Source organism: Cetorhinus maximus, chromosome 12 (genome assembly GCF_964194155.1).
Source record: "Cetorhinus maximus chromosome 12, sCetMax3.hap1.1, whole genome shotgun sequence".
NCBI lineage: Eukaryota > Metazoa > Chordata > Chondrichthyes > Lamniformes > Cetorhinidae > Cetorhinus > Cetorhinus maximus.
This window is the reverse complement of record NC_135890.1, coordinates 78,120,418-78,140,258: the sequence shown is the minus strand read 5'-3', so window position 1 is coordinate 78,140,258 and position 19,841 is coordinate 78,120,418. Positions and strand designations below refer to the sequence as shown.

General features: G+C 45.9%; 1 protein-coding gene across 1 annotated transcript in view; it reads left to right on the top strand.

Annotated features, from left to right (window-relative positions):
• The first annotated feature begins 467 nt into the window (after positions 1–467).
• Positions 468–19,841, top strand: part of LOC144687180 (solute carrier family 2, facilitated glucose transporter member 11-like) — a 54,515-nt gene continuing 35,141 nt past the window's right edge. Inside the window, exons 1-5 of the mRNA XM_078552936.1 lie at positions 468–494; positions 1,940–2,038; positions 3,751–3,911; positions 7,338–7,462; positions 9,027–9,156. Coding sequence (XP_078409062.1) covers positions 468–494; positions 1,940–2,038; positions 3,751–3,911; positions 7,338–7,462; positions 9,027–9,156 — 542 coding nt within the window. The remainder of the gene's footprint in view (positions 495–1,939; positions 2,039–3,750; positions 3,912–7,337; positions 7,463–9,026; positions 9,157–19,841) is intronic.

Here is a 19,841-nt window from a genome sequence, read left to right as displayed (position 1 = left end):
CCGGAGTACTGATGTGCTGTTTTGGTCTCCTTACTAAGACGGGCCTTCTTGTATTGGAGAGAATCCAACAAAGATTCCCTAGACTGATTCCTGGGGTGAGGGGGTTGTCCCTGGAGGAAAGATTAAGTAGACTAGGCCTATATTCCTGGTAGTTTAGAGGAATGACAGATGATCTAATTGAAACGTGTAAAATTCTTAAGAGACTTGACAAATGCTGAGAAGATGTTTCTGTTGGCTGGGAAATCTAGAACATAACGTCCAAGTCTCAGATTAAGTGGTTGGCCATTTAGATGAGGAGAAATTTCTTCATTCAAAAGGCTGTGAGTCTTTGGAATTCTCCATCCCAGGGAGCTGTAGGTGTTCAGTTGTTGAGTATATTCAAGGCAGATGTATTAAGTAAATTAAGGCTGTGGATGCTGGGTCAATTGGCACTTTCAAGACTGAGATGGATAAATTTTTGCCAGGAGATGGGCATCAAGAGTTACGGAGCTAAGGTGAGTAAATGGAGTTGAGGTACACATCAGCCATGATTTAATTGATTGACAGAGCAGGCTCAAGGGGCTGAATGACCTACTCCTAATTCCTATGGTCCAAAGGGGGACCGTTCCAGCCCAAGAGGTGCCAAGCATGAGAGAAACAGTGTTGGAAGTGTTATGATCCCTGTAGAGAGTGAACTTTTAAAAAGAGATGAATTTCCCAACAACCGATGGAACTAAACCAAAGAACAAGGCTTCACATTTTAAGATGCTTACTGTAACAAACAAGCTAAAATAAAGCTAGATCAAACATTAATTAACAAGCAACTAATCAACCAAGCCAAAGAAAATATATTTTTGCATTAATTAATTAACAAAATTAAAATATGTCTTAAAACTCTTTTCACTGTGTGTTGCACATCTGGCAGATATATAGCATTACAAGATCAAGTCCAGCAGGCTCAACCCTCTCTCCCATGCCAAATCAAGTCTTCCAGTATCCTTTGAAAATCCTTCCACTCAGTTTGTGTATTCCAGAACTGACTTCCACCAGCAAGGCCCACCTCGGCGATTTTTTTGTTGTTAAATCTTCAGAAGTCCCATCTGTTCTGTCTTCTTTTCAAACAGAGAACCACTTTCCAGCATCCTGCTTGGCTGCTAACACAAAATCAGTCTTTCCCTTCTATTCACGGCAGTAGCTGCATTGATTCTCTCTCTCACTTGCTCTCTGTGTCTTGGTGTCTTTGTGTCCAAAAAGCAGCTGTCCCTTTTTCCGTGTCAAGATGTGCAAACTGTCACTTGATTTTCAACAGGTTTCAGTTTTGGTTTCTTCCCCCATGATCACTAGATCACATCAGCCTGCTCTCTGGACAGAGGTTTAGTATGACCACCATCCCCCCATCCAGAACATTCTGTTTCATCTTAAGTTAAAAAGAGACACCTTAAAGCATAACCGTCTTGTAACATAACTCTCAGAGGGAACCTTATAGAGACTTTGAAGTAATGAAGCTGCACATATATACAATCCAGAATGTACCACACAGTGCAATAAAGAGTTCACACACAACCAACATTACCTTTAAGTGGGCGCAGCAGTGCAATCTTAATAGGATTGTACGATTAAAAAAAAGGCCATGCACAAGAAACAAATGTTAGGGAAGACATTGTTTAGAAGGTACTTAATATAGTAGATAAAATAAACTGGAACTATACACCAGAAAAGATTTATTTACACAGAGGCTGATCAGTGTCTGGATCAGCTTGCCAGGGAAGTGTAGTTAAGGCCAGGATACAAGGCTCACTTAGATGGTATGAGAGGAAGATGACAAACATTTTGAAAGATTGCGATCCAATGACCCCAAGATCATTCTTCATCCACATCTATCTTGTGATTTTAACAATTATTAACAATAGCACTGAGCACTGGTGGTAATTATGAACAATAACACTTTCTCCTAATACAGTACCACCTGAAGGTTCTTTTGCTGCTGATCATTGTCTCTGCGATGGGAGGAACACTCCAGCATGGACTCAATATGTCTCTCATTAATGCACCATCAGTAGTGAGTAACACGTACCTTTATATTGCTCTATCATTGAGACTTGAAGAAAATGAAGCAGTTTATTGCGCCATTTCATTTTTGGAGTGATAGGGGCCAACATTAAGCAGAGTTGAGTGCTGGCGAGTGTCTTCAATTAGCAGTAACACTGCTTCTCATAAACAACTTAAACCACCTGGTATCAACTGGTGAAGGAACATTGAAATGACGTCAAGTGGAACATTATGTCTTTTAAGCCTGACCCTCCATTTGTTGATGTGTTAACATTTGAATAGACAAATTTGAAATTTTAATTAGTTAGGCCAAAAAAACCTGCCCCATGCCAGGATGTCCAGGACAATTCCTTCCTCCACTTCCCGCACAGCTGTGTATTCTCCTTGGAGAGGTTAAAACCCAGAGGAAATAACCCAGGTCCAACTGGGAACACAACTACTCTGGAAAATTCTTCTCCACCCTCCTCAGGCAATCAAACCCAGTCTAAGAGATCACACAAACCAAGTATCATTGACAAAGACTTGTATCTTCCATATGATGCAATCTCTGTCTCAGTCAAGACCCAGTCCAGCTGCATCATGCAGGAATTCAGACTCAGCACCCGCTGCACTGACTGACAACATATTCCAGAGGCTCACTGTTCTTGGGGAACAGAAGTGCTTCTATTTTAAATATAGAACATATTTAGTGGACACCAGGTATCGATGTGCTGTGCCATACGATTGCAGGACGATGACTTCAGTTTGTGCTGCATTGAAGAGGCGATGACTGGTAATGGGATTCTGTCACAGGCCATGTCAGAAATCTTCACAGTGAATCCATGTCCGGATGTCAACCATGGCTTAGTTAATAATAATCTCATCTCTGAGTCAGACGGCCATGGGTTCCACTCCAGTGACTTGAGGACATAATCCAGGCTGACACTCTAGTGCAATACTGAGGGAGAGCTGCAGTGTCAGAGGTGATGTCCTTCAGATGAGATGTTAAACCGAGACCCTGTCTGCCCTTTTGAATTGGATGTGAAAGATCCTGGAGCACTATTTCGAGGAAGAGCAGGGGGTGGGGGGGAGAGAACTCCTCATTTGTCCCTCAACCAACAGCACTAAAAACAGTTTAACCAATCATTATTGCATTGGTGTTTGTTGTCCTTGCTCTCAAAAGATTAGCTGCCATATCTTTACATTGCAACATAGACTATACTTTAAAAACTTAATTGGCTGCAAAGCGCTTTGGAATGCCATCATTGGCCATGAAAGCGCTATATAAATGCCAGTCTTCCTTTCTTCTTTATCCCAGTGACTGAAAGGAATTGGATCCAGTGCACATGCGCTTGCTTTCTTGGTACTGGGGCGGCGGGCCTGGAAATAAGGGTCGTGAGGGGTGTCACAAGAGGTGGGGAGGATGTGGGTTTGTGATTGCACTGCTCAAACTGGCGAGACCAGGCATTTTTCCACAGGACAGGTGGGAAAATCACCCCTTGGTTGCTCTTAGGTTGTTTTTCCACTGACTGATTTGAGAGAAGCATTGACAGAGGCCTTGGAGTAGGCTCCTTGCCCAGTCAGGGATGCTGCATTGGAGCAGATCAAAAGAAAGAGACAGTTGGGGGTGGCATAGGCTACAGTTTAACAAGACGAAGTCTTACCCTCAGCACTAAGAACACCCCATTCTCACCCCCCTGACCAAACAAATATTGATTTTAACAGGATACTTTCTAATTACAGTACATTAAGAATTTTATCAATGAGACTTGGCTGGAGCGCCATGGTACAGCAATGGAGGAACATGCAGTGAAAGCAACCTGGTCAGTCATTGTGTCGATGTATTCAGTTGGAGCTGTGTTTGGAGCACTGATCGGTGGACATTTCTCAGTAAAATATGGAAGGTAAGAGCATAGAAATTTGTGAAAGGAGAATCCATCAGGCTCTGCTGACCTTGTGGCAGAAGTGCAACCACGCAATTATCTGACATAAAACCTGCATTAGACCACTGAACTCTGCATTCTCATCGGCATCAGAAATATGCCCGATGCTGTGTTGTCTCGGACAATTTCAAGTGAACTCATGGCTTTTGGTCAAGTGTTGGTGTTGGTGTTGAATGGTTGTTGTGTTTCACAACATAACAACTTGTATTTATATAGCACCTTTAATGTATTAAAATGTCCCAACGGGCCAAAAACGTTCCAAAATATGACACTGAGCCACATAAGGAGATATTAGGTCAGATAACCAAAAGCTTGGAGGTAGGTCTTAAGGTATCTATTAAGGGAGGAAAATGCGATAGAGAGGCAGAGAGGTGTAGGGATGAAATTCCAGAGCTTAGGGCCAAGACAACTAAAGTTACAGCCACCAGTGGTGGAGCAATTAAAATTGGGGATGCTCAGGAGACCACAATTAGTTGAGCACATGTATCTTTGGAGGATTGTGGGATTGGATGAGATTACAGAGATAGGGAGGGGTGAAGCTATGGAAGAATTTGAAAACAAGGAGGAAAATTTTAAAAGCAGCATGTTGTTTGACTGGGAACCAATGTAGGTCAGCGAGCACAGAGGTGATAGGACATGGGCAGCAGAGATTAGGATGACCTCAAGTTTATGAAGGATAAAATGTGGGAGATCAGCAAGGACTGCATTGGAATAGTCATGTCTAGAGCATTTCAGCAGTGATGAGCTGAAACAGGAGTAGAGTCAGTTACAGAGGAGGAAATAGGTGGCTTTAGTTATGGCCCGGATATGTGGTTACGACCTCATCTCAGGATCACATACACCCAGGTTGCGATCAGACTGGCTTAATCTCAGGCAGTTGCAAGGGAGTGGGATGGAATCGGTAGCTAGGAAATGGAGTTTGGATTGGGGGTCAAAAACAATGACTTCAGTCTTCCCAATATTTAATTGGAGGAAATTTCTGCTCATCTAGCACTGGATGTCAGATAAGCAGTCTGATAATTTAGCAACAGTGGAGGATTAGAGAGAGGTGGTGATGAGGTAGAGCTGGGTGTCATCAGCATACATGTGAAAACGAACACTGTGCCTTCAGACGATGTCGCTGAGGGGCAGCATGTAGACGAGAAATAGGAAGGGGCCAAGAATAGATCGTTGGGGACCTCAGAGGTAAAATGGTGTAGGAGCAGGAAGAGAAGCCATTGCAAGTGATTCTTTGGCTATGATTAGACAGATAAGAGTGGAATCCCATGAGAACAGTCCCACCCAGCTGGACCATGGTGTAGAGCAGGCTTGTCCACCCTTTTCGCGTGAGGGGCCACATTTCAATTAATTCCTCACTCGCATCGCCCGGTGTGCAAGTTTTGGGAAGAAAAGGAAACAGAGTCAGGTAAATGGAAATTTATCTCACTATGAATCCATAACAAAAAAATATGCCTCTTTATGAACGAGCTTCAAATGAGAATAATGACCTTCTCTGCACCATATTCCACACGGATGATTCCTGGCATTGTTTTAACTTGCACAAGAAGTCAACACCTGCCTGTACGCTTGATGTGGTGCTGCGGAGTATTCTGGACAGATGCCCATCCGTCAGGAATGATCTTGATATTGTCCATCCTTTTCATCTGAGGGACCACATTTCAATTTTTTCCTCGCTAATGAGGGCTTCTATGTGCCCTTCCCCCTCTCCCCTCCTCCAGAGTTTCTCCAGTCTCCAGCCAGCGGGAATCCCTCTCCCCTCCTCCCTCCCAGCTTTCTCCAGTCTCCGGTCAGCGGGAATCTCTCTGCCCTCCCCGCTCCCAGGTTTCTCCAGTCTCCAGTGGGCATCACTCTGCTACCCCTCCCCTGTCACGTTGCGGCTCTGCAGACTCACTGTTATGTTCCAGTGCTTTGGAAACTGAGAACTGATCGCCGCTCCTTACCTTCCCACTGCTTGCTGCTCATCCAATCACAGGCTGGTTTCTCCCCACATTTGTTGCTGATGAGATAGTCTTGATCTTAATGACAAAGAAGTCCATGAGCTCCCCACATTTACTGTTGGGAGTGAGAGTGGAGGAGAGGTGTTTAAGAAGTCAGTTTGCAGTAGAGAAAAGAAACAACAGCAATTACACTTCAAAAGTACACCATTACGGGGAGTGCTTGAGACTTTGCAACATGACAAGATGATATCTGCGTGCGAGTGACATTAATACACATATTAGAAAATGGTGAGCACCTGTCGTGCCATGGCCTATGAACGAGATCTTTTGGAAGAGGATGCAAGTGGAAATAAGATATTGCCAAAAATATTTCCAATGCTAGAATAATAGGAAATTAGTCACAGAGGAAATTAAAATCCAAAGGAATCCATGTAAGGTTGAACAGCTGAGTGTATAAAAGAAGGGAAACCCTTGATTTAGATTCCCCTAATCAAGTTATCTGTGCAGGTAGAATTTGGCTGATGTGCCTATACTTGTTGGACTTGGGTAAGAGGCTTATGTCCAAAAGGACACACCCCATTCACCAAAATCCAGACAGCTAAGGTACAGATTGACAGATTGGCAGAGTTATGGTTCAGGATCTTGTATTATGTGCTGTTCACGTTTAACATGTTAAAGCTGTGCAATCCACCAGCAGCACAGAGAATGGGCTAATTTCCCATTATTTGTCCAACTAGGACCACCATACCCATTAGGTCATTGGCTTGCATGGTTATCTAGAGCTGTGGGAAGAATCCTAATGAAAGATCTACACCTGCGGATTCTCCTTATGAGCTAGACTGGCTGCTCAATCAACAGCTTCACTGAATATCGCAAACTTGTCTGGCTCAGGTATTTGGTCCACCACAGTGAGATGGCTTCATTCTGAACTTTTAAAAAAATTAATTCATGGGATGTGGGCTTCACTGGCAAGTCTATCATTTATTGCCCACCCCTAACTGCCCCTGGTCAGAAGGTATTTTAGAGTCAACCGTATTGCTGTGGGTCTGGAGTCGCATGTAGGCCAGGCCAGGTAAGGACAGCAGATTTCCTTCCGTAAAGAGCATCAGTGAACCAGATGGGTTTTTAACAACAATTGACAATGGTTTCATGGTCATCATTAGCCTTTTAATTCCAGATTTTTATTGAATTTAAATTCCCCCATCTGCCGTGGCAGGATTCAGGGCACTACCCTGAGTCTCTGGATTACTAGCTCAGTGACAATGCCACTACGCCATTGCCTCCCCTTGCTTCACCAGCCTTTTCAGCTTGAAGCCATCTCGATCGCAAAGAGTCCTGTTTACCTGTGCCCCCTTCACCTCAAGAAGAGTAATCACTTGTTTGATAACACCTCACGGTGCATTCAGCTCGATTGAATTGTTCCTTTCAAATCAAGTGTTTTATGTTTCAGGAGGAACTGTCTGATATTCAACAATATTTTGGCAATAGTGGCAGCTTTTTTAGTGGGTTTCAGCAGGATAGCAAGATCCTTTGAGATGATCCTAGTGGCGAGATTCTTGTATGGAGTAAATTCAGGTATGAGGAATATTTCTTTGACTATGTTAGTGATGCAGCAAGATTATCTTTTCTGATATAATTGTAAATACATCAAATAAAAGCCCATGATGTCCCAGGTAGTTTCAGGAATAGAGATCAAAGGCAATATTCTGCTGTGTTTAAGATGTTGCATGTATAGTAAGTGGCCAGAGCAAATCTGACCTCATAGTTATCAAAGAGGATGTGTAATGTACTTTATTAACATTAAATCTTGACTCTTAAATATCTGTACTGAGACCGGGACTGGGGCCTGAGGATGGGCTGAGGTGCCAGGGTAATGGCTGGGGGAGAAGGGGAGAGTGGTTGGGGAGCTGGGAGGTGCTGGGGTGTCAGGGTAATGGGGGGGCTGGAGAACCAGGGGGCAGGGTGCCAGGGTAACAGGGGTCTGGGGAGGTGGGGGGGGCAAAGGGGGGAAGGTGGGGTGCGGGACCCAGACCCATACAGGTGGGTGGATTAATCAGTCATGGTGGAATCACACAGTGGGCTCACTGGCCATGAGTGGAATCACACACTCCTAAGAAGATACACAATTGTGATTCTTAGAGGCATTTCAAAATAAAAATACAGGACATAAAGGTGTCTGGTCCAGACAGGGGCCAGAACAGCTGAAAACCGGACTGCCCAGTATAAAAGCAGACCAATGGCTGGCCATCCTATTCCTGTAAAGACACTAAAATAACCTCTCCTATAACATTAATCTACCCGCACACCTGTAACATTAATCTCCACATCCTGTAACATTAATTCCCCCACTCCTGTAACATTAACATAAGTATAATTTTTCAAAATTTTTTTCAAACATCAATCCCGCTTCCTGACCCGGATCAGTGCAATGCCTGACTGAAGTCAGTCCCCCTTCCTGTCCAGGGTCAGTCCCCCTTCCTGTCCAGGGTCAGTCCCCCATTCTGTCCAGGGTCAGTGCCCATCCTGTCCAGGGTCAGTCCCCCATTCTGTCCAGGGTCAGTCCCCTTCCTGTCCAGGGTCAGTCCCCCATTCTGTCCAGGGTCAGTCCCCCATTCTGTCCAGGGTCAGTCCCCCATTCTGTCCAGGGTCAGTGCCCATCCTGTCCAGGGTCAGTGCCCATCCTGTCCAGGGTCAGTGCCCCATTCTGTCCAGGGTCAGTCCCCTTCCTGACCAGGGTCAGTCTCCTTCCTGTCCAAGGTCAGTGCCCCATTCTGTCCAGGGTCAGTCACCTTCCTGACCAGGGTCAGTCTGCTTCCTGTCCAGGGTCAGTCCCCCATTCTGCCCAAAGTCCGTCCCCCATCCTGTCCAGGGTCAATCCTCTTCCTGACCAGGGTCAGTCCCCTTCCTGACCAGGGTCAGTGCCCCATTCTGACCAGGGTCAGTGCCCCATTCTGACCAGGGTCAGTGCCCCATTCTGTCCAGGGTCAGTCCCCTTCCTGTCCAGGGTCAAGTTCAATAAATAAAACGGTGGCACTATTAGAAGAGAACATTATACTGAAGGGACTAATACCTCGTGTTACTTCAATTTTCCAACAAGTGTATTTAATAACACTGATGTTTATTTCCATTCTATCCGAAGGGAATGGTATGAATATTCACTGCATGTACCTTATGGAGTGTTCTCCGAAGAAGTTGCGAGGGGTTGTGACCATCACCACTGCAATATTCATTTCCGTCGGTAAATGCTTAGGACAGATCATGGGACTCAGGTCAGTCTCTTTGCAATACTCCAACTGCACATCTCAGATTACAATGTCACAGGGTGACCACCATTGTAGGAGTGGAACTCAGTCAGGGGCTAGAGGGCAGAGGGCAGTGCTCTCAATTCCACAGTGACACTTCATTATACCCGCATCAAAATTGCCTGTTCCCAGACATAAAATATGGGAGAAAGAGAGAATTGAGATGCATCATGTGTACAGATCCCTCCCTTTCTAGCATTCAAGTGACTGGGGTCCTTAAATTCCCTTGTTTCACAATTCATTGCTACTTTTAACAGTCAGACTGTCATTGCTGGGTGGCCTGATTCCAGATCTGCTTCAGGGTCATGCCCAGTGAGACAGTCAGTGGGTTTACCATCTGTTCAATACCTTGCTGTAAACTACAGCTCAGAGTGGAGTGTTGGGTCACACCCGCATCCTCCCGCTCCGTGGCATTGAGCTACAAAACAGACCTCGAAGAGAAATTTGCATTTATGTATGTGAAACCTGATCTCCATTGCTGATGATTATATTTAAAATACTTCCCCATCCTTTTTCCACCAATAATCTTCCCTCTATCCCCTGAAAGTGTTGACTCTTTGCTGCCTCTTTCATGTAAACAGTGAAACAACTGTCCATGCAAGACACTGGAGCTGAGCTTGGTCCTTACCCAGTGTTTATATAAAGTATTTCCAACAAGGCTCACTGAGTAATGATGAGCAGTGGGAAACCAGGCTGGTTCTTCTATTCCCCTAGCAAAGGTGGATGCCATTTTAGTGCCCCTAATGCCAACCTGGGTGAAATGAGCAAACTCAGCGCAGATTCCACTTGTAATGCTTGACTAAGCCTGGGAGATATAACTTTGTGTCAATGCTCAGTTCCAATGTGGGAGGTTCCATTTTTCTAGAAGGCTCCATTCCTCTGCTGTGCTCAATTCCTGGCCTGAACTAGGGGGTGCTGAACAGCCATTCTGTGAGGAGGGATAGTATGGGAAATTGGGCTGGTCCACTCCAAGTGGCAGAGGCCCTTGTGGCACAGTGGGTAGTGTCCCTGCCTCTGAGCCAGACGCTGCGGGCTTGAGTCCCACTTCAGGACTTGGTAGCCACAGGAGGTGCCTTGATAATATGACCAGGCAGGTTGAGTGTCAACCTGCAAATCCCTCCAACACGCATATGGCAGGCAGTAAGAGTGGGATAGTCTCCTAGTCAGCTATGCTTGATGCGGAATGGCGTCCCTCAAACTATAGCCCCTGGCTTCAGGCTAGTGAGCTGCCCCAGGGAAAAACAAGCCACAGAAAGTAAGCATGTGCTTCATCTGCCTCAGGCATCTCTAGATGCGGAAAGTCCAAGTCTGAATGGTAAGCTATATTGAGCTTTGGTGAGGTTTGGTAGCAGGATACTTGCCTAACCTCATAAAGCAGATGTATGAATCCAGGCAGACTGATACACAGAGCAAACACTGTGGAAAAATTGGCAATAAAAAAATACATGCTAAAACAATTCCAGAGCACTGTGAAAATCACACCATCAGAATGGGGAAAGGTATTCCTTGCCTTTCAGTTATAGAAACATTGCATGTGTATAATAAGTTGCTGAATTTATGTAGTGCACAGAGAAGCTTGCACGCCAGTTAAGAGGATCAGCTTCAATACTGGGGGCAATTTTCATGTTGTGCAATTGTGTAAAACAATAATAAACCAGCAGCAGTTTTACACCTTTCCCCATTATAACTTCCATCGACTTAAGAGGAGATGAAGTTTGAGGAGTTTCTATAATACAATTACCCCTAGTAATTGGCATCATCTGCACTCCTGCCACTCATCAATCCAGTAAATGGGTTCCATTCTGCTCCCAACCTTATGCAGGACCTGCTCATGAAAAACATGTTTCACTGTGACAAGACCACTCTCACCCAGTAATAGGGAACCTTCTCAGATGTTGCATTTCATAATATTGTGCAATATTTGCAAACATTTACAACCGTAAACCCCTATCCTTGGAGCACACAGGTGAGCGCTGACAGGTCAAAGCACCATTCTGTCTCAATGTTTCATTCTCTGGAGACAGACCTTTTCCAATCTCCTGCAGAAGCCGGTTGGTTACAATGAATGAGTTTGTGAAATGGAGCAATCCTAACCCATATGCCATATCAATATGTAAATGAAGACCAGACCATTGGGATGAAGAGGGCTGCTTGGTGTTGATGGTTTTCAAGAGGCCTTCACCAGCTGGGCTTCCAATTACATGGACTAGCCAAAGCTCATCTCATACTGCGTCTAAAGCTAAGAGAGAAATGCGAACGGGTGAAGAACAACAGGTACAGGACAAAAGTGATCACTTTTATAAAAAAAATATTTTCTATTCCACAAAACTGGAAACATTCTTATGAAAAGTAGAAGAATATTTGGATTGTAGATGGCATGAAAGTTAAAGGACATTGCATTTGCAGCATTGGTAAGTTTAAAGATCACAAGAATATCTCCAATCAACACTTGGATGCAGTGACATTGGGTGGGAATTTTCCGGTCCCGCCAGCAGAGCAGAAAATTAGGCCTCAGGTCAAAAGTCGGATTTCTGCCGGCGGGAAAACAAGTTGGAATTTTCCCCTCAGCACATTCATGGCGGCCCTAATGGCGGGTGGACTCTCCGACTGATCCACGTTTGCATGTATTAGCATGTCAGGAATGCTCACTAAAACACAACTCGCGGGAATCACCTAACCCTAACCCTAACCCTAATTATGTGCACGCCAGCGGGAACTTAGACCAGTCTGATTCACAACCGGATTTAAGTGGCGTACACCTGCCAACCTTCACGTCACTCGCGGCATCGAACTGCAAGCCCAACTGCAACAGCACGCTCCGAATCATCACCGCTGCCAAAGCTGATCTCTCAGGTGAGACGTGGGGTTGGCAGGTAGGGCTGCTCACACTGGGTGCTGCGGGGCACAGGCAGGGCTGTTCACACTGGGTGCTGCGGGGCACAGACAGGACAGTATGCTACCAGCAGAGGGAACAGGGGAGGGAGGGGAAATGGCAAGCAGAGGAATGACTGAGGGTGGGCAAGCTGGAGCCCGACCTGGAAGGGGTGCATGCAGACCCGGGAGGGGGTTGGGTGGGTTGAGTATGGAGCAAGAGGTTTGGGGGTGCAAGCAGACTCAAGACTCTGGAAAGGCGGGGTTAGTGTTTGTAGTAATTATAGTTTTGGGAAATGTAGGACTGTAGCTTTAAGAATAATCCTGTGTTGTAAGATCACATGATCTGTGTAAACCAATGTGTTAACAGTGTGGGGAACCTCTATAGGGGAAGTTCTTCTTTAGCTATGGAGTTTAATTCACAGGTGTAGTTGTTGCTGCTGCCTTATAAATAAAGTTAAATGTTTCCACTAAGAAAAGTTGTCTGAAGATCAATTCTATAACAAGCTGGCGATGAGGATAAATCAGATTCGGTGTGATTGTGAATATCTAAGTTCATTAAAAATAAAAGAAGATATACTCATCCGAAATGCCACAGCTCGGCAGAATTGATCCCTTTAAACCAGCCACAGGCGATTGGTCTCAATATATAGAACTTCTTGCATTCTACTTTCAAGCCAATGAAATCACGGGGTAGGAAAAGAGAAGAGCAATTTCCCTAAGTATTTGTGGAGCAAGACCGACAGTTTGATTCATAGCTTGTTGAGCCCCCAGTGCCCCAGATTGGAAGATTTTCAGTGAATTAGTAGACCTCGTTAAGGGACATTTTTAATCCAAGCCCTCAGTCACAATGCAGAGGTTCAGGTTCAATTCACAGAATAGAGCCCCAGGAAACAATTGCTACCCATGTGGCGAAATTAAAACAACTAATGGAACATTGATCAGAATTTTCCCCCTGTCGGGGGTGATGTTGAAGTGCGGGCGCTCACAGGCACGCTTCCGATCGGCGCCCCCAATCGGGGGCGCGATGCCATTTTATGTGGGCGGGCCAATGAAAGCTAAGTGCTGCCTCAGGGAGATCGGCTCTAAATGTCAAAAAGCTAGAAATAGAAAAATAAAATTTCCCTAACATGTCCCCTCATGTGACACTGTCGCATGAGTTGGGATATGTTCATAATTTTTACAAAAACTTTATTAAAATTTTTAAAAACCGACATGAAACCTCATCCCGCCCATGGATGAGATTTCATGTTTTTCCTATTCCCCACCGGGGCTCCTGGCCTGCCCACCAACCTTAAGGTTAGACTGGCAGATCCTTTAATTACTTGGTCATTGACAGGTCGGCGGGCCCGCAGCTGATTTTGCTGCGCCCCCGCCTTCCTGAAAATTTAAATGGGGCGTGGTGACGTCGGGAGTTCCGCCCGACATCACTGCGCATCATTTTACGCATCCCCGCTCACCGACGTGTAAACTCCTGCCCCTTGTGATTTTGGTGAAACCCTGAATGACATGCTCAGGGATCGTTTAGTACGTGGCGTGCAGGATGACATAATTCAGCAAAGATTGCTGGCTGAAGTGAATCTTGATTCTAAGAAAGCGTTCGAAATAGCACTGGCGATGGAAAGTGCTGTGAGGGATTCGCAAGCAATTCAAGGGGTGCAAAATGGCGCCGTTCTCCTAGACGGGAGGGAACGATCAGCTGAAAGTGGTGCGAAAAGCCGGGACTGCGCTGCAAAACGAGAAACAGCTCCCACTAACCGAAAAATGAGAGGAAACAGCTTAGCAACTAAATTGAAAAATAACTTTCATCGACGTGGAAACAATCAGTCTTCTAGCGATTAGCAACTTAAAAAGTGGAATGTTATTTTTGTCACAGAAGTGGACACATAATGAGTCAGTGCAAAGCGAGATTTAAACTGGCCTCCAAGCAACAAACGGAGTCTAATGAAGCCTATAGTGTAGAAGAGCCAGAAACAACCAATTCTGACATTTATTCATTATTCAGCATGAAAGTTGGGAAGACAGAGTCAATCACTGTCACATTGGAAGTGAATAGTAAACCATTGAAAATGGAAGTAGACACGGGAGCTTCTACCACTGTAATAAGAGAACACACTTTCAGATATTTAAATAAAGGTGATCAACATTTAAATTTGGGACAAACATCTGCCAAGTTGAGAATGTACAAAGCAAAGAAATCCAGGTAAAAAGTATCGGAGCAACTGTTCATTATAGACACCAATCGGTACATCTACCCATGATGGTATTAGAAGGTAGAGGACCAAACCTTCTAGGTCGAAATTGGTTGAGGGAAATTAACCTTGATTGGCCAGTGAGATTTCACAAGGAAACTGGAAGAGCTCCTGTCTTGACGAGGGACCAAGGTAAGGTACCTCAGAAAGTGCCTGGAGAGTCCAAGGACTGCAACAGGATGAAAAAGGAGTGTGTAAACATTCAGCAACCTGAAGAAATGAAGACTGTCTTAAACAATTACATGGAAAAACAACAGAAGAATCCTAAGGAGACTCTGCTGAATTACAAAATTCAAGGTGAAGTGAGCGATCTTCGCAAAGAAAAGGAAAACCTGTTGAAAGACCTTCACACACTACAAAGATCCCACTGGCCAAAGTTTGTGCCTCTGAAAAATTACAAAGAGAATTTAACACCTCTCTGAACAAGCTGAATAACCAGTTGGCAGAGAAGACACAGCAATGTTTAAGTTTCCAGGAGGAAGCCAACAGATATAAGAAGGAGACAGAAGAAGAGCTGAAGAATCAGCTAAATGAAGCTGAAGAGGTTTTGAAAGCAAAAGTCGTGGAACTTTCCAAGATGTAAGCAGATAATGAAGTCATGGGGAGCTCAACTACTGAACCAAGACAAGTTGAGATTGCATCTGAGAGAAGTCTGGCCGACAGTGAAGTCGAAAAGAAGGCCAAAACTAAATTCTGTGGTTAGAAAGAAGAAGCCACATAAAAAGAGGATAAGGAATTGCTGATAAGGCACCGATTTTTAAAAAATCATACCATGTGGGATTCAGCATTGCTCAATATCCTGATTTTGTGAATCATTCTAGAACTCTGGATCAGAGGCAACACATGACTGTGCCATTTGTTCACTTGCAATTACCGGAATTACCATACACGAACACTGGTCAAACACAAGTCAATCCAACAATACAAGTGCCAGTTCGCACCATTTGCTTACCCAGGAGTTCCAAATTTGCCTTTATCTTTTCATCAAGGTACCATCTTCAGGCAAGACTAAGCCTAATGCTTCCCAGTTTGGAGGGGAAGGTGGAGAAAAGTCAAGGGAACCAAAAAGCGACTCATGATTTGCACGGTCACGAGCAACAATTTACTGTTGGAGAAGCAATGTATGTAAAGAATTTCGGAGGAGGACTGAAGTGGTTACCTGGTAAAGTGAGTTCAGTGACCGGACCATTGTCGTACCATGTGGAAGTGGAGGACCGGATCACCCGTAAGCATGTGGTGCCAGCGAGGGGGGAGCACCAAGAGAGATACCCGAACAAAATGATGTTCCACCTGTAACCATTACTGAACCAATGGTTCCTGTTGAACCAAGGACAGACATGCCCAATGTCTCTGTCAGAGTGGAAGACACTGAACTGCATGTTAATGAGGTACCTGATGTTATTCTGGTTTCAGAGACTGTGGTTCCTACAGAGGAATCTGAAGTTGTGGAGCTGCGACGTTCCACAGGGATCAGGAAACCACCTGAAAGACAGAACTTGTAATTTTATGCCTTGTGTAAATATTGTAATGTCATGAGATAAATATCCTTGTAAATACAAAATGTACAGAAAAGTTAAAGGGGGAGGAATGTAGTGATAATAGTTTTGGGAAATGTAGGACTGTAGCTTTAAGAATAATCCTGTGTTGTGAGATCACATGATCTGTGTAAACCAATGTGTTAACAGCGCAGGGAACCTCTGCTGTAGTTATGGAGTGTAGTTGCTGCTGCTGTCTTGTAAATAAAGTTAAATGTTTCCACTAAGAAAAGTTCCCTGAAGATCAACTCTATAACAGTGTTGCACAGAGGGAAGGGGTGCACACAGACCCTAGACTGGGGAAGGGGTGGTTAGTGTTGCATAAGAGGGAAGGGGTGCACAGAGACTCATCACTGGCAGGGGGAGGATTGAGTCCTGAAGGAAGCGGGGTGAGTGTCAGACAGTCTTAGTCCTGGAACTGAGGCCAAATAGTCTGGATGAGAGATTAAAGGCAGTTCTTGGGGCTTTGCAGGCCATGATACTGGGCTATGCATGGCACTCATGTCTTGGTCCCGGTCCAGGGAGGGGCAAGGCCTGTCTGCTCAATGGGGGTTATGCACAGCATGATGTGCAGAGCATGGTCAGTGCCTCACTCGTGCTGGTCTGTGGGAGTGGCTGACTTGGTACTGGGCTGCAGATGGAGTAGTCATGGTCAGGGGAGGCATCTGTAGCCTGTAAATAGCAAAAAAGTAATAAAGGAGGGGCTACTAAAAGCCTCTCGTGAGGGGCATGGGGGTGGGTGCTTCTGTATGTAACCATGAACACAGCTTCAGGATGGGGAGGGGTGAAGTCCACATTGGGCATGGGAACATCTACAGTGATGGGCTCAGGGAGGAAGAGCAGGAATGTCCACAACAATCACTATGGACTCCAGGGTTACTGGGGGAGGCTGGAGAGTGACTGGAGGGAGGTCGACCTGCACACTGTGGGGTTCCAGGATGGTCGGAGGGGCATTAACGGTGACATCGGGAGGGTCAAAGCTGGTCTGGAAGTAGAAGTGCAGCATCACCATGTTGAGACCCTGAAGCAATGACGCAGTTTAAAAGTTAAACCGAAAAAATCGCCATGGGAGGGGTCTGAGGCAGCGTGGGAGGGGTCTGAGGCAGCGTGGGACGTGTCCACTGCTGGACTCCGGGCCCCTTTCAGAGGGTAACCTCATACTTATAGAATTTCAACATGGAGATGAAGGCTCAGCTGAGAGAACTCATGTAGCCTTTATTGAAAAGTTAGAGTTGGAACCATGGTGTGCTCTATCGTGAGACTACACTAGGCATTGGGGGCACGTTAGAGGTGGTCTCAATAAGCATGTGACCATCAGAGGAATGTGAGAAAGGAAGAAGCAGCCATTAAGGAAGTACAGCTGCTGGATATCTACAGGAAGCTCCATCAAATCCTGAAAACTGCACTGACCAATTGACATGGGTCACAGGCACAAAGCATCCAATCTTTCCAAAAGTGCAAGGCAGAGGTAATCTCAAATCCAAATTAGGCAGCGTGTGAGTGCCTTTCGTGAGGCCAAAATTACAGCATTGTGCTCAAGCCTCTTCCATCCCACATGGGATTGAGTTGTTGGGGCGGCTTCTTAGACGCCCATGATCAGTGAGGGAGAGCCTCAGCTACAAGGGAAAAGGCAGGCAGCACAAACGCAGCCCAAGGATATGACAATGGCTTTCTGGCTTGGGGTGGGAGGTCTGTAATTGTTGGGTGAGATACATTCATCTCTTGGATCTACCTGTCCAGAGGGAGAAGGAGGATTGCAGAATGGAGGCTGCCTTCCTGATGGCAGTGCTCAGATTGAGGAGGAGAGGAACGGCCCAGCGCCATCCAGCATGGCTTAGAGAAGACCCCCGGCCTGAGGTCCATGGTCCGGGGGTGCCCCAGGAAGACCCAGAGGCTGAGGAGGTCAGGTCCGTCCCATGGAGCTGACTGGTACAACCAAGGGCCTACTGAAGATGCCTCTCCTGTTTGGTGATGAGAGACAGTCAGTGCCGTGCACGTGTTTGTCAAGAGGTGTGATGGCTCATATCTGCCACATTCTGCGGGAAGATCTAATGCCGCATGTGCTGGGAGGCCATCCTCTGCCAGTGCCCCTGAAAGTCACCACTGCACTTATTTTCTTTGCAAGTAGCTCATTCCAGGGATCCGTAGGGAATCTATGCAGCATCTCTCAGTCCACCACACATAAATGTATAAAGAAGGTGACGGATGCCTCTACAGTAAGGCTCACCATTATATAAAGTTCACAATGGATGAAACGAGCGAGGCTGGCGCAACACCTGCCCCTTTACTTCCCCCCTCCTCACCATCCAAGGGCCCAAACACTCCTTTCAAGTGAAGCAGCGTTCCACTAGCACTTCCCTCAATTTGGTCTACTGCATTCGCTGCTTCCAATGCAGTCTCCTCTACATTGGAGAGACCAAAATGCAGACTGGGTGACCGCTTTGCGGAACACCTTCGGTCTGTCCACAAGCATGATGCAGACCTCCCTGTCGCTTGCCATTTCAACACACCACACTGCTCTCATGCCCACATGTCCATCTACAATGTTCCAAGACTTAATATTGAGTTCAACAATTTCAGATCATGAACTCTCTCCTCCATCCCCACCCCCTTTCCGATCCCCCTTTTTCCAATAATTTATAATTTTTTTACAAATATATTTTTCTTTTCCCTCCTATTTTTAAATTTATTTTGATCTATTGTTTCATCTCCACCTTTTAGCCCATTTCGATCCCTTCCCCCCACCCCACCCACGCTAGGGCCATCTGCCACTAGCTTGCTACCCTTTAGCGTATCCTTTAGATAATATCACCACCGTCAACACCCCTTTGTCCTTTTGTCTATGACGTCTTTGGCAGTCTCTTCTTGGCCTCAACCTATCACTGGCCCCCTATCGAGCTCTACCTGTCCCTCCCACCCCCCTCTACTAGCTTATATTTCATCTCATTTCTATACTTTTTAGTTCCGATGAAGGGTCATACGGACTTGAAACGTCAACTGTGTCCCTCTCTGCAGATGCTGTCAGACCTGCTGAGTTTTTCCAGGTATTTTTATTTTTATGCCAAATTTCTGGGATTTGCAGTGATCTCAGGCTTCACTGGAGTGCAGGGAGCGATCAATTGCACACATGTGGCCTTAAGAGCTCCCTGGCAACAGCCCCTGATCTTCATTAACAGGAAAGGGTTCTATCCAATCAACGTTCAGCTGGTCTGCGATCATCAGGAGCAGATCATCCATGTGTGTACCAAGTACCCTGGGAGTTCTCATGACTCCTACATCCTGAGTCACTCAAAGGGCCACAGCATTTATAGGGTTGGCTGCTGGGTGATAAGGGGTACCCGCTGAAGGTTGGCTCATGATACCCGTGCGACTTCCCAACATGCCTCAAAGGAGAGATACAACACGGCGCACTCTGTGACAAGATCCATCATTGAGCAAACCACTGGCATCCTGAAGATGCTTCTCTACTGTTTGGACCATTCAGGCGGGGTGAATCATTGTGATCTGTTGTGCGCTGCATAATCTGGTGCTTCAAAGGGGAGATCACTTGCCACAAGGAGACATGGAGGAGGCAGAGATTTCCTCGGACAAGGAGGACTTGGAAGGGCAGGAACCTGAGGAGGACGATGATGGTCAGCTTCCATGTGAGGATGCCATCGCAGTGGCAGGACATGGAAGACCTGCCCGTCACATACTGATAGCCACAAGGTTCCAGCAGGAGTAAGATCCAGGAAAGGGGACCTGAGCACATTTCTCCTGTCCCTTAGCACCATGCCAGTGATTGGAAAGGCCCTTACAAGCAGTGACATCGCAAGTAAGGTCAGCATTCGACCTTGGACCTGTGACCCTCAAGGGTCACGGAGCCCTCATGCTTGGGAAGGTCAGCACCCGAAGCTGCATACAGCCGGTGTGAGGTGAAAGGCAGCACACCAGCACGCAGCCTGCACCAGCTGCACATTGTGTAGTCATTGCCACCTGAAGGAGACACTTTCAG